The sequence below is a fragment of the Dreissena polymorpha genome, chromosome 1 (genome assembly GCF_020536995.1).
Source record: "Dreissena polymorpha isolate Duluth1 chromosome 1, UMN_Dpol_1.0, whole genome shotgun sequence".
In the NCBI taxonomy this organism is placed as follows: domain Eukaryota; kingdom Metazoa; phylum Mollusca; class Bivalvia; order Myida; family Dreissenidae; genus Dreissena; species Dreissena polymorpha.
Window position 1 is genome coordinate 62,734,932 of NC_068355.1, and position 15,118 is coordinate 62,750,049.

Sequence of the window (15,118 nt, forward strand, 5' to 3'; positions counted from 1 at the left end):
CACACACACACACACACACACACACACACACACACACACACACACACACACACACACACACACACACACACACACACACACACACACACACACACACACACACACACACATATACATATACACATACATATGTTCACAATAAACATAAATACAACATGTATAATGTTTATAAAATAAACATAAATGTTATTATTTATTATTAGCATCATATGCTGTCTATTAATGTTGCCGACTGGAACACGCTGTCTTTTACATTACATCCGAACGGTTTCATAGTTTTTAGTCTCTTTATCCACAACGCTTCTCTAATTACACGCTCTTAGCGTCCAGCGATATTTAGCGTCTCCAGGACCGAGAAGTACATATTGTCATCGCATTGGCTCAAATCGAAGTGGGTAGTGATCGGCTTTTCTTTATGCAGGCGGACGTCTCGCAAGTGTTCACTCATGCGCTCTCGGATTTGCCTCTCCGTCTCCCCAACATACACGACACACTCGCACTTGTTGCATCCTATACCGTATATCACGTTTCTCGTGCGACAAGTAACATTTTTGCACGTGTTGTAAGTAATTTTGCCGTCTGTGTCTTGAATGTCACTTGTTGTCAGTTTGTTACAACATGTGCAGTTTGTCTCACATGTGTGTGTGATGAAGGTAGCCTTGCTTGTCTTCGTGTGTACCAGTGTATCACAGAGGTTTCTGTCCCTACGGTATGCTACTAAAGGCGGTTTACTGAACACTTCCCGCATCCTGTCTGATCTATATAGCACGTTTAAATGTTTGTGTACAATGCTGTGTACGTCGGGAAGAAGACTGGAAAACGTGACTACAAGAGGAACTCTGTCGTTTTGCGTTTGTTTTTTTTTCCAGTAAGTCTGTGCGCGACAGTGCATCTACCTTCTGTAACTGGCCTTCTACGAATTTCCCGCTGTACCCGCGTCTTCTTAATTGCAGTTTTAGGTCATTTCTATGTTTGTTGTAATCACCTTCCTGCTCACAATTTCTTCGTATCTGCAACCCAAGATCTTTTACTGCTAGGGGGGTGGCATGAGTCTTTGCGTATGTAGAGCTGTTTGTCCGTGGGCTTTACATATAGATCTGTGTAGATATGACCATTTCGCATCCGTACGGTTGTATCTAGAAAAACGATACTATGCGAACTATACCGAAGGTCTACTTGAATATTTTCGCGTATTGAATTGGCATGTATGGTAAAAGCCTCAAGTTCAGGCGAGGTACCTATCCATATTCCAAAGCCATCATCTATAAACCTCTTATAAAATGCCGGTACTTTATAAGCTGTCATGAGTTTTTCGTCCCACTTCCGCATATAGCTACACGCAAAGTTTTTTCCCAGTTTTCAGCCGATCGCCACTCCATCTGTCTGTACGTAGTTGTTTTCATTTAGACTGAAATTGTTGTTTTCCAAAACTGTCGTGATTAAGTCAATCATATCATCAGTTGAAGTGACTAGTGGGTTGGAGCGCGCGTTTAATGCTTCCCTGCAAGCTTCTAACCCTTCTCTTTTGGGTATGGATGGATACAGTTTCCTGACGTCAAAACAAAATAGTAGACAATTGTCTTCTGGCAGTGGTTCTTTGACTTCTTTTAGTTTCTGAATAAAGTCCGCAGTGTCTCTAATGTAACTCGGCGAGGACTCCACATATTCATTTAATTCGTGCTCGGCTAATTCGGCTAATTTCTCTGTAGCTGTATTTATCCCGCTCACTATTGTGCGTAAAGTTGCGTCTGCTTTATGTATCTTTGGATTTCCTTTGAGCTTACCCGCTTGTGGGTATCTTGGTATCAAATACTGTTTCATATCACCAGAGATACTGCCTTGTCGGTGAAGTATATTAACGAGCGACTTCACATTCTTCATACTTTGTTTACTTGCATCGCCTTCAGTAGATCTGTATGCCTCGTCTTCACTCATTTCGTGTGTCAGTGACTCTATGTAAACTTGTTTATCTAGTATTACTATGCCAGATCCCTTGTCTGCCGGTCTGATGATAATTGAATCATTATGTAACAGTTCATGAAATGCTTTGTTTTCATTCTTGTCTAGATTTAGTTTGCCAGTCTTCCTCAAATTTGAGATGATATCATTCTTTACAAATTCAACATAAAGGTCGAGGCTTGGGTCCTCCCCGCGTTTGGAGTAAATGTGCTTTTTAGTTTAACTCGGAACTTATCGATTATTCCCTGTTTCATATTTTGGTTGCTTTCAGTGTCCGCAAAGTATTCCCGTAATCGCATTCTGCGTTCCCACTCCCCAAGGTCAGCTAGCAATTTCCCCTTATCAATACTCATACGACTTGGGATGAATTTAAGGCCCTTTTCAAGGAGATTTTGTTCAGCGTCGGTGAGTACGTGTTTTGATAGGTTAGTCACTGAAGATTTTGCCTCATCGGATTTTTTTTCGTAACGATTCTTGCGGTGATATTTGGGGTTTATTCTCCTTAACCTGCTTTGCTTTGAACGCTTTTGTGTCACTGGGTCGTTTCACATTCGTATTTGCATTGGCAGTGTTCTGTTTTTTCAAGTAAATGACAGGTTCGGTAGGTTTTCCTTCAAACCAGTCATACACGTGAGTATCAATATCATGGGTTGTATGCTGTCTACCGTCGACGCTAGCTTCTAGTACACTGAAATGGCTGTTTTCTAAAAATAACCTCAGCGGGCGGTCTACATCAATTGAGGGCTAAATTTGATCTTCAAATTTCAACCACTCTATGAATTTACGGTCTGTTGAGACATGTATGCTAATTTGGTGGTGATCAGATGCGGCTTTTAGCTCGGCCTCCGTTGCCCAAGACAATAACCTTCCATTTGTATATCTCTGTGCGCTTAGGTGTACGTGTATATCACCGTCTACCAGATGGTTGTACTTATAGGAGTTCTTATACATATATTGAGTAAGGTCTTCTCTCAATGATTCGTGATACATTTGAAATCCATACAGGAAATAGCTTAAACATCTGTAAAAACAATTACCATCTTTTGCAATGCTAATTATCTTGTAGGTTTGGACATCCTCGTCTTTATTGATCTGTGATTTTAGCTGTTGTATTAAAAAAAAATGTGTATGTGTATGTGTGTATATGTATATATGTGTATATATATATATGTATATGTATATATATCTATGTGTGTGTGTATGCATGTATATATATATATATATATATTCACACATATGGCCAGTTACGGGGTCTCTGATTTAGAAATAGGTTATGGGGTTCCCACTTTAAATACATGTATCTCCATACCCTTTTTTATCCGATATAAACACGAATTAAGGTATATAGGGGTACCTACTATTATTATTGTATATAAATACGTCATTTATTTAACGTCTTATACAAGGAAATATATAGCGAACTTATTTGCGAGGTATGTACAATTTCAATTTCAGACCTGATTGTGGTTTTCGATTTAAGACCTTATTGTGAGATTTGATTGCATTACCTCCCCTACACCCCCCTCATAGTAATTAAAGGAGCCTAGATTGCGGGGTTGTATATAGACCCCGTTTTTTATATTGACCTCGTAAGTACAGTCTGAAAACTACAGAGACCGCGTAACTGGCACTATGTATTGGTATATATATATATATATATATATATATATATATATATATATATATATATATATATATATATGTATATACATGTGTATATGCGTATATGTGGGTATATGTGTATAATATCTATATAATAATATATACACAGCGTATAATTCATCATATGTAGCGACTTCCGAGTATTGGCGCGTAACGTCACGTTCACGTCGGGTAACGTTACGTTATTGATTTATATTTTTGTATTTACTTCCGTTATGATCGACAGACGAAAACGCTATGTAAAATTGTCTTAATAATCGTTTACTGAAGAAGGCCTTTGGCCGAAATATTTAATAAAAGAGTAAATGTATAAAGTTTCAAACAGTAATCACAAGTAATGACAGTGTATTCAATATAAACAACATCGTAAGACGTGATAAGTTTTATAAAAGAATATTGCTTATAGATATATAGTCACACAAGGCAGACTTAAAAAAAGTGATACTCATTTTCAATAATATACACATACCTATGTAGACACAATGGACAGAATCTCTATTCCCTATCGATTCCAGTATGACGACCCTTTTATTTTATAGCATAAGTTGGTGACTAGAACAACACAAATTCGAGTGTTTTAAACTATTAGACAATGGTGTAGATAAGTAGCGCTCTTGTTCAATTAAGCTTTTAAACAATCTATAGTGCAAGCCGTTTGACCAAACCCTGTGATGTAACTAGTTGTATGTAACCGCTAAATTGAGTTGTTGTTAGCCTATTGTTTTTTTGGTTTCCCACGTTTTAGGGAAGGTCATCTGAATTTGATCTTTATTCCATAGATGTTCTACTGTTCCACCACAGCGTAAGTTTAAATAGTTTGCATTGGTTCTAGTCTATATAATTATTGGTACAAAAGTAAATTGTTTAATGCTTTGTACGTGAAGTATTTGGGTTGTTGGTTTCTTACCCAATCGGTTCGTACCAGATTGTTTCTTTGTATAATAATTGAAAAGCCTTTTCTCATCAATATTAATGTTTAAATTGTCAGAATGTTGAGTAATTGTTCAAATATGTTCCCTAATGTTGTTATTTTCGACATATTTCAGTTATAACCTTAAGAAGAATAAAGAATTAAAGGATAAGTGTTCTTCATGGTTAGCTATCTGCGTTTTGGGAGCAGAATAAACCCTGTTCAGAAAAAGTAAATGTTTGACATGCGCTGCCCACGTTACTTCACCAGCATCGTCTGAGCGCAGTAACATTAATTACCACTGCTAGGGTAATCTCAAAATTGCCATCTGTGTCAGAGTAACCCAGTATTTGACACACTTGAACATATAGTAAACGTTTAGTTGTATGGTTCCACATTCTCCTAATGCAAGGCAACAGATAAGATTTTGGGTCAATTAGTTTTCACTGCAAGCTTTTTGTTACAATTAGTTTTTTTCCCTCAGAACTATTTGTCAACTAGTATTTTTTACATTTTGATCAAAACATACATTTATTTCTGGATCAAATTAGCGCTTAATTTTGGATATTGGTAATTCTCAGCAATTCTCATGCCAATTAAGTCATGATAAATTCACACTGGCAATGGTTGTTTGGCGATATTAGTTCTAATTGTATAGTGACAAATGGATGATGGAGTCATTTTGTTTTAACCAGTTTCAACACTCCTGCCTTTCAGTCTCAGAGCTCACCTACATTGCCAAACCCTCTCCATCAACGACAAACCAGTAGAAATCACGATGTTGTTAGTTTTTGAGACACGAAATCGCAGCGGTGTTTTGCGCCGAACATTTAAGAATCTGTCACCACCTGCGCTATTTAATGTGATAGTATACTCTTCACAATGTCTTTTCCTGACGGTTTGGGTCTCGTAACGAAATGTAAAATATTCGGCGCGCACGCCGTTTATGAAAGTTTCCAAACCCGACCGCGTTTAACAGAGAACCTTTTCCCGAACTTATTTCGGAGGAAGTAACTTTATATTTACACCGGCCTAAAACGGTGTCTATATGAACTAAATGAAAATATTACGGCCGCACTAAAGGTTACAATACACTAATTATAATTAAACGCGGTACGGCGGAAAACGGAATAACTAAATCGACGAAGAATCGATTTCAATTCGTTTTCCATTTTCGCTATCGTTTTCTGTACGATTGATTTTTAATTTCAATTCGTTTTCTGTCAAATACAAAACGTAAAAACGATAAAACGAACCTTATCTGTTGCCCTGCTAATGCAAAACTATTTGTTACGTTTTGATTCAAACATGCTTACATCTTACAAAACTGAATGTGTACGCTTTGTATTTTATCGCACGTTTTATGTCTCCATAATTCCGCCGAGTACAACTATATAGGTTTGACAATTGCATCGAGTAATTTTAAAGGATTCGTGTTGGTGGAAGTTGCCAAAATATGTTTGTTAACAAAATATTGAGTCGTGTGTGTGCCTTTTTCTCTTGCATTAAAGTGGGTATGCACGATTTGGATATGTGTTTAATTGTAATATATTGATAATAATATGTAACAATAACACAAAATAGGCAAGACAAATTAAACATTTAAGACGAATTTCATAAAATGCAGAAAAGACAAATTAACGCTATGAGCCGATTGTAACGAATATATTTCGAACATATTTGCCTTCATTAACCGAAATATTGGTCGTTTTATTAGGATCGAAGTTAGTGTTCGTGTGTCGTGTGAATAGATATCGTGGCAGGAAATTAAAATAATCCGTAAAACTAAATTAAGATTCACATCGTATATGCATGGTATACATACTGGCGAATTCGACTATACAGACATTTTCGATTTCAGAATAACATATCTGGCTTATTTCGCATTTTTTAAACATGTTATTCTTAACTGTTATTTTAATTTATATTGAAATATATGTATAAAAAGTTTTTTTACACATTTTATATATATTCATAAATATTTGACAAAACCGTGCATACCCACTTTAATGACGTATCCTTTGTTTTCCTCCAGCATAATTTAGGTGTAAAGAATGATCCAAGTACCTGTAGAGCGACACGACTTCACTAGTCGTATTTTGAAAGAACCATCGCTAATACTGTCTCAGTGGACTATCGTTTCTAGACATTATAATTTTCGATTTGTTTCGTATTAAGCCGCATACCCGTGGACTCGCAGAATTCCTTTATTCGATTTAACTGTATCTGCAGTTTTCTAGCGATCTCGACAGCTGATGTCATGTCATCTGCAAATAAAACTGATGGCAGGTGACATGCTTATTTTTCAATCATCTGTTCATATTTATTCGTAGTCTGATTGCACATAAGAAGTGTTTTTAATACATAATCGATTGAATAAATATCAACAACAAGCAAACGGTTGCAAGGTGAGCGAGTTGAATGTTACTTATTGTATGTGCTGGTACTACAGTTGTTTCAAAACAGACGCGATTGGTTTAAACACTATTTATTTAGTTCAAAAGAAAGTACATATAAGCAATACAATACAAACATACATATTATTTTCGAACAATACACAAGGCAGGAAAAAATTGCAGTATTGCTTAATATAAAGGCTGTCGGATACAATTTGACAGAATTGAGAAAAAAGCTCGAGGCTTATGCTATGTCTCTCTTCTGTCTGTCAGAAGCGCTGCTGATATGGTGTAAACAACCAAACGTGTAACTACAACTTATAAAAATCACAAAATTATGAAACGTATAGTTCAGTTATTGGTATTTGAATACCGTTTAGAAATGGAGAAAATATATATGTGGTAATACAAATCATATAACAGGGTAGTATATATACCAAAAAATGTAATACGTTGAGAAGGAAATGGAAGGAAGTGTAATAGTAGAGTTCGAATAAGAGAAGTTGCGATAGGAAAGGAAGTAGTCGCTGGACGGGGCATCGTTAGCAGTAATGGTTTGTTCCTGAGATGGAGAAGGATTAGAATCTATGACTATCTCGCATGAAAGACTGAACATGTTTGAAAATTAGTGAATTTACTTCGTATGATCCGCCTTTAACACCAAAAAGAAGTAGTTGCAGAGTTATTGGTTGAAAACTGGACAGATTGTCAAAAAGGATAACTCTTTTTGCAGTATAAATGGGACAATTGAAGAAGAAATGGTATGTATCTTCAATCTCACCACATTGACAATATGGACTTTGTACAATATTTTTTGTGTACAAATGTTCATTTAAGCTGCTACAGTGCATTCGTAAACGTGCATGTAGAATATTAGACTGCCGCTCTCCATTGTAGTAATGCTGGGGAATCATTTTTTTGTCTTTGTTTAGATTTGCTTTGAAAGCTGAGAGAGAAGGAGCTGTTCCTACAGATTCAGGTAAATTGTTCCATAAGTTTATAGTTGATGGTAGGAAAGATCGTGAAAAAAGTTGTGATTTACATTGAATGCTGCGAATATTGTTAGAATTGCGAAGTGAATAAGCCGAACTGTCTCCAACACTAGAGGGGATCAGAATACACAAATCGGAGGGTGATATAGAATTATACATTTTATAGAAATTGGTGAGTTTATGTTTTGTTCTCCTATTTTTTAATGGTTCAAGAGCCGTTTCATTATATAGATTCTGCAGAGATGCTAAACGTGTTCCTCCGCTAATTATTCTTGCCGCTTCCTGTTGAATCTTTTCAAGTTCAATTTCATCTTGTGTAGTAATGTTGTCCCAGACTACATCAGCATATTCGAGAATTGGTCTGATAAATATTGTGTATATCAATAGAAGGGTCTTTCTATCGAGCGTAAACTTGAACGTTCGCATTAAATTAATTCTCTGCCATGCCTTCTTCTTGATTGATTCAATATGCTCGTGCCAGGAACATGAATCAGAAAAAAGTAAGCCGAGATGTTTATGAGACGAAACCTCAGTGATTTGGCAGTCGTTGAGAAAAAGCGGGGGATGGATTGGGCGGTTGACTTTTCTAGACATTACTAAGGATTCGGTTTTGGATGGATTGAAGGTAACCAACCACTTATCAGCCCAAGAATGAATTTTTGCAAGATCAGAGTTAAGATGGTTAGCTGCATCAATCGGGTTGTCGACGATTATATATAACGCAGTATCATCTGCAAATAGGCGAATTGGACAGTGTATATCTCGTACAATATCGTTGATGTATATAAGAAAGAGGAGGGGCCCTAATATAGACCCTTGAGGATAACCAGCATTTATGGGTAATGGGTCAGATTGGCAGCCGGAAATTACAACACACTGGATCCTCTCCTGTAGGTAGTCTTTTAACCAAGATAGAAGATATCCAGAGATACCACATAGTCGGAGCTTGTGAATAAGTCCTTCGTGCCATACTCTATCAAATGCCTTAGAAATGTCACAAAATACGGCTCTAACCTCTTTACCTTCGTCGACAGCTTTAATAAAGGTATGATATACCGAGACTAATTGGTTGACAGTGGAATCTTTTGGTATGAAACCTGATTGAAATGGGGTTATAAAATCGGTAGCCCTTAAATGGTTAAAAATGTATTTGTGGAGAATTCTCTCAAGACATTTACTTAACACGCTTAAAAGTGAGATCGGTCTATAATTTCCAACATCCTGAGGATCAGACTTTTTGTGAAGTGAACAAACAATTGCTTCTTTCCAACTCCGAGGGACTCTACCAGTACTGATGGAACAATTGAAAAGATTTTGTAGTGGACCTGCAATCTCAGATGCAATTTGCTTTAAAACTTGGCTATTTATTTTGTCTGGTCCTGACGCGATTGCCTCCCATGTATCATTAAAATGGTTTATAAATAATTGTATGCAATTATAATATCAATTTCTAATAATGAAATGACGCAGGAAATTCGAAGGTAACATATCTACTAATTAGGATTTTTTTTAATCGTCTTATATAATTATTAAATAATGTTAACAGTTTCCACGTTGTTTTGGTCTCACAGCATGTGTTCTGCAGGCGTGTATTATATTGATATGTGTACATTTTCAAAAAGTGAATTTTAATTTTAGGGTAATTTTATTTAATTTAAATAAAATGCGTCAATCGTGTGGGGTTAGTATTCATCCTCGTTGTTGTTTTGGTGTTTCATTGGAAAATGATACAATATACTTGTGTGTGGCTTTTATTTGACAATTAACGATTGCTTTAAATCCCATTATGCATAACAACGATAACATGCAGAAAAAAATCAAATATATGCATTGTACAAGACAAACTAATACATAACTACATATTATATAAGCACCACACCAACGGACATCAATATCATAACCCGTTTATCATATCGTAATTTATATTGTGTCAAATGTATATGGATTGTGATCCAAGTGTTTTTACTATTGTTCGACTAGTTGACTTTGTCTAGACAATCAAGTCTTAAGGAAGGTGACACTGTGCAATTTACGAGTTTCATTCACTGTATTTAACAATGGAGGAGATTTACAATGTTGCAATAACGGCTTTTACGCTCATTGTCAGAATTCTCCACATGCAAAGAACTGAATAAAAATGATAACACATATTTCACTTGAGCAATTATCACTTTAATATCAGCAAACATGTTTTTCACTTTATATACAAAGTTTTGTAAGATATATCACGAATTGAAATTGTCAAACAGTAACACAAACGCATTTAAATCTCAATATCTCGGTCACAATATCAAACGTTTGAATACTGATATAAGTTAACAAAAACGCTTTTAATTATCAAGGTCACGATTTCAAACGTTGTTTTTTGTGTATATTATCTTTACGTTGTTTTTTTTTTTAAATCAGTGAACGTCTTTTTCCCTCAAAGATATGTATTAATGCTTGCTTTTTCCGAACTGCTTTGGAAATGTGTTATATCTCGGATTTTGTTGACGGAAACTTCCGAAGTTTGCATTACGGTCTGCTTTGATTAAGTGCTTAAAGTGCGATGCAAGTTGTGCAAGAACGGTACTCGCTGGAACAAAGCCCTCCTAAAGAGAGTGTTCCTCGCAACGTAGATAGTCGGGTTCCATATTATGGAGGATTTGGCGAAGAGGGCTGGTAACACGGTGACCACAACAGGGAGTTTTCTGAAGTAACCGAAGGCGGAGCAGAGTGTGACGATGGCATATGGAGTCCAGCTAATGAAGAACGCACCTGTGGTAGTAGAAATTAATTGTGATTCCAGCTTTAATCGCTTCAATGATTTATGTCGTGTTGTATATTGTCCCGTAGTGTATATGAAATTAGTAACTTACCTCAAATAAAATACTAATAATATATTATATCATAATAATATGTCTGCAGAATCGTTCTTCCTATATTATATGGTTGATAGATCTATGACAGTATTGTTCATTCGAGTAAAGTCGTCTTTTAATATGAAATTTAAATTGGGATCCTTTTAGTTTAATATAAGTAACCTATGTATGACCTTGCAATCGATTTTACTCGAGTCAAGTACGGAACTGTCACTATACACCGTATGTATTATTGGTTTGCGATTTATTTACGTTTATAATGAAACTTAACGTGTATGATCACAATTTATACGATAAACTCCCCACTAAAGGAAGTCAATTTTATAGCGGATGTTTTGATAAATTATAACTTAATTTGAATTAATGTTTTTATTTTCAAATAATTTTTACGATTTGTATGCTTTTTTTATTCAGATTGAGCAAATGGTGTTTCGCAGATTGAATGGTATGACCATGCGGTCAAATCCACGTGACTTCTAGATCCTACGTATTTATAAATTTAGTGGAATATATGCAACTGATCTGGGAGGGTACTCACATATCATGCACAAAACAGTGATCGCCATCTTTCTGTCATTGCGTTGTCTGTTCGTTCGTCCTTTCAACTTGCTTTGTTCGAGGATTCTGGTTCTTTTGCATTGCAACTGTTAAAAAGATAAGTTGCACTATAATAAACAAACTCTTCATCACCCAGGATATCAGACCAGTAATTTCATATTTATTCTTGTATTATTTCCATTTTTGATAATTTTTAAAAGTGTATTATTAAAATCTAGTATTTGTAATTATATGTTTAGCATCAATTTCTACATCACCATAAAGCGAAAAATGTTGAACCGATCACATAGAGTGAGGCTGAGGGTATTGATCTTAGTATTGTATTAATAGTGTGAATTTATTTTATTGTATTTAAGAAAAAAAAATCAATTAAATTAAATGTCCTGATAGCTTTATTACATTTCTAATACATGTAAAAGTTTTTATGATGAATATACTCGTTGAACACTTACATAATTTTTAGAGCCATCGTCTCGTGTAACTCTTTTAAAAGTCGTTTTGCACATAAATATAATAAAAAGAATTGTTTTTCTTTACTGTGTTTGTAGCTTCAAAAGTAAGACGTTAATAAACTATTATGTCTGTCTGTATTGGCTTAATGATAAAGGAAACAAACTTGTAGAACAAAAAACGAAGTGACAGGCTTTGGTGATTCATCGTGGTTGCGGAGGGTACACTAATAAACACATACATATTTATGTTTTCCCCATTTGATTTATCGTGAAAAAGTCCTTACCGTTATGAAAATGTTCCTGTAACTGAAAAGAATGAGCGAGAGGGGGCAAATCCATCCGCAGATTAAAATGGCCATATAATATGTGATGTCAGAGGTCACGTGACTCCGCCAGTTGATTGCACAGCGCACACCAATGCCTTCCAGTGAATAGGAATTCCAGCCAATGGCTAAAAATATAAACAGCCATTATGTTAAATAAATATAATGTATTAAAGACCATTACACAGTTGATTTGAATCAGACGATTAATACTTTACAATCTACAGATGATTCTGTAAATAATTTGAAAATCCTTCAAAAAGCATTCATTCGGGTATTTTATCGTAGCGTTAAAATACAAAATCTACAATGAGAGAAATGCGGTACCCTATGTAATTTCCTGAATTTGGTAATTAGTTACTTGCTTTCAGTAAAATATGGTTTCCAGTATTTCAGTATATTAATAATACTGTATTTGTTATCACTTTCTGTTAACATCCCTCTTTGAATATAAATTAAAAATATATCATTGTATATCTTTCTGTTACAAACATACTCACCAGGCATCAAAGCCCAAACAAAACCATTCCCAAAACAGCACATAACGAGTTTGAAAGCTTTTTGTTTCGTCATCACTATGCCGCGTGGTTTCACGATGATGACGTAACGGTCTATTGATATGGCGGCGAGAAGGGAAATCTGGCTGATTCCAAACCACGTTGTGGCAAAGCCATAGAACACGCACCCTGGAAAAAGTAAAAACGAATACCTGATAAAATCCTTACTCAAAGCCATGGATGGTAATAAAATGTATTCACTAATTTTTTCAGACTTGAACCTTTTGATGTACAAGGTTTCATGTATGAAAAGATTATATATCCTTCTTGTCTATAAAAAGCAAGAGATTAAAGTGGTATCAAGGTTATATCATGCCACGTGTCATCAAAATGGTATTATCTCACAAAAGATCTTTATACCGATGCATTACTTGTGTCACGAGAGTCCGAATGATTATATCTATCTAAAAAATAGACATTTTGCAGAGATGTCACTGCAAGTTGCCGCTCAACGATTAATACGTCTACGAAACATGAAAATTTGTGACATAAGTAGCTATAAAAATGTATCCACCTTCAATTTTATCTAATAACTTTGACTTCATATGTTATGTAAAAAAATGACAGCATAATATACGATTCAAACACATATTTGTAAATAAACAAAATTACTGTACAATCAGCTTCTATGCCACTTAAAAAGCTTATAGATATTTTTAAGATATATTGTGAATTTTTAACCCATGCATTTCAAATGCATTAAAATGCATCATTGTTGAGGAGATGTTTTATACTATAATTTACAATTTTTTTTTAGACCAACAGCTTTGTATAAACAATTATATAGTTATTTCGCCGAAATTGCAATTGAAATAAGGTTCATATGAAAGATTAGAAAATAAATAACCTCATAAATTGAAGCTCACATAATTAATATTTTTTATTTCATATTTATAAGACGCATAATTGCTTTTAGGTAAATCTGTATTTTCACATATGTGTGTTGTTATTATGTCCGTGCCGATTTTGAAGTACAGTAAGAATTTAAATATGTATTACACCACAATTTTTGTCAATGACAATTACATTGATTCTGTATTTTGTAAAAACATGACGTATCCCTGTCTATAAGAGTGTTTTGCGTGCCTCATTGATTAAATATATCAGATATATAGTAAGTTGATTTAATCAATGTTCTTTGGTAATATTTTAACATTTCAACAGTTTCGGTAATATTTTGTGTTTTATAACAACTCCATCAGGACAAATGTGATGTTTGGAATATAAAATTATACTTAACCAATTATTATAAATAATAAGGATTTTTAATAAACGAAGCTTGACATAAAATTGGCAATCCATATCTATAAAAATACGCACTCTTATGCATTAAACTCTTACCGTAGCCGATAGTAATGCTTTTAAAGTGATTTTATAATGACATTCAGTGAATTTTCGTAATGAGTTTGTGCTATTGAATTTGGAAACAAATTCGTTATAATGAAACATGTCTAAAAAGAAGCATATAGTAAAAGTTTTATAGTTATATTGTAATGTCATTGAATGCATTTTCCTAATGGGTATTTGTACTTGATTTCAAAACAAAACACATTTACGTGAAATAAAAGTTTTAAAAAAGGCATACCAGTTCGTCCAAAGACCCAGTGTTGACTGAAAGAAGAAGCAATGATCATCCAGTTGCCGAACACACACATCCCTATATCCGCTAGACTGAGTCCGACGATGAAATAGTTGTGCATGGAATGTAGACGCCTATCACTGTAAAACACGTACAATGTCAAGAGGTTCTGGCTCAAGCCGAAGATCAACACTAGCACAACGTAAGCCACATAGGAGGCGTACACGGAGCTTGAAATTACAAAGTCTGGTTCCGTTGGCATTGACGTTGCGTTCGGTGCCATTGGTGGCGTTAACGTTTCGTTGTGGTTTACTACAAGATAAGGCACTTCCGCAATCCGCGCTGCAGAGATCATGTTATCCTTTTTGCTGTCGTTGTGAATACAATGGTTCAACGTTTCTGTGCATAATGTGAATTGTATTTCATTGGTCTGTATTTATTTTTCATTATTGCGTTTTTCTGCAAAACGTGATTTATTCGTATCAGTAGCGCGACAAAGTGTGCAATTCTTGAGTCATGCAAGAACAATTCTTAAATCTTCAATAATTATCACAAATTCTCCGCCGATTAGATAGTTCTTTTATCGACGTTGAATTAACCTGTTATTTGATGCTATTTTCCTCTTCTTCAAAGTGCTGCAAAATATGTTCAAATATGATATTTATGTACTAAACATTTCAACTATAATCCAATATGAACTCCTGTTTCATATATGTTCCAGAATCTGAACTCCTTGCAATAACAAATTTTCATCATGTAAAGACGCTTTTATTCAATGACGTTATAAACTGAGATAGCGGGCCGAATGCCTCTTATATACTGCATCCAATCACTCCGGCGCCAATCGCAGGTTTCCTCTCTGCGACATC

The 15,118-nt window shown here is 35.0% G+C and overlaps 2 protein-coding genes across 2 annotated transcripts in view; one reads left to right on the plus strand and one right to left on the minus strand.

Moving 5' to 3' along the window:
• LOC127832139 (2-amino-3-ketobutyrate coenzyme A ligase, mitochondrial-like) overlaps positions 1 to 15,118 on the plus strand; it is a 217,978-nt gene that overhangs the window by 91,250 nt on the left and 111,610 nt on the right. The window lies entirely within an intron of this gene.
• On the minus strand, positions 9,667 to 14,532 carry LOC127877561 (visual pigment-like receptor peropsin). Its single transcript, XM_052423572.1, has 5 exons — positions 14,256 to 14,532; positions 12,614 to 12,799; positions 12,075 to 12,241; positions 11,319 to 11,424; positions 9,667 to 10,676 (listed from the first exon to the last, which is right to left on the minus strand). The coding sequence occupies exons 1-5, from the start codon at positions 14,530 to 14,532 to the stop codon at positions 10,450 to 10,452; spliced, it is 963 nt and encodes a 320-aa protein (XP_052279532.1). The 3' UTR covers positions 9,667 to 10,449.

Excerpts from the sequence above, each read along its gene's own strand:
- LOC127877561 (XM_052423572.1), bottom strand. The coding sequence starts at position 14,532 with ATGGCACCGAACGCAACGTCAATGCCAACGGAACCAGACTTTGTAATT. Across the intron at positions 12,800-14,255 it reads CTGGGTCTTTGGACGAACTG|GGTGCGTGTTCTATGGCTTT; the intron begins GTATGCCTTTTT and ends TACTTTTTCCAG. Across the intron at positions 12,242-12,613 it reads TGTTTGGGCTTTGATGCCTG|CCATTGGCTGGAATTCCTAT; the intron begins GTGAGTATGTTT and ends TTATATTTTTAG.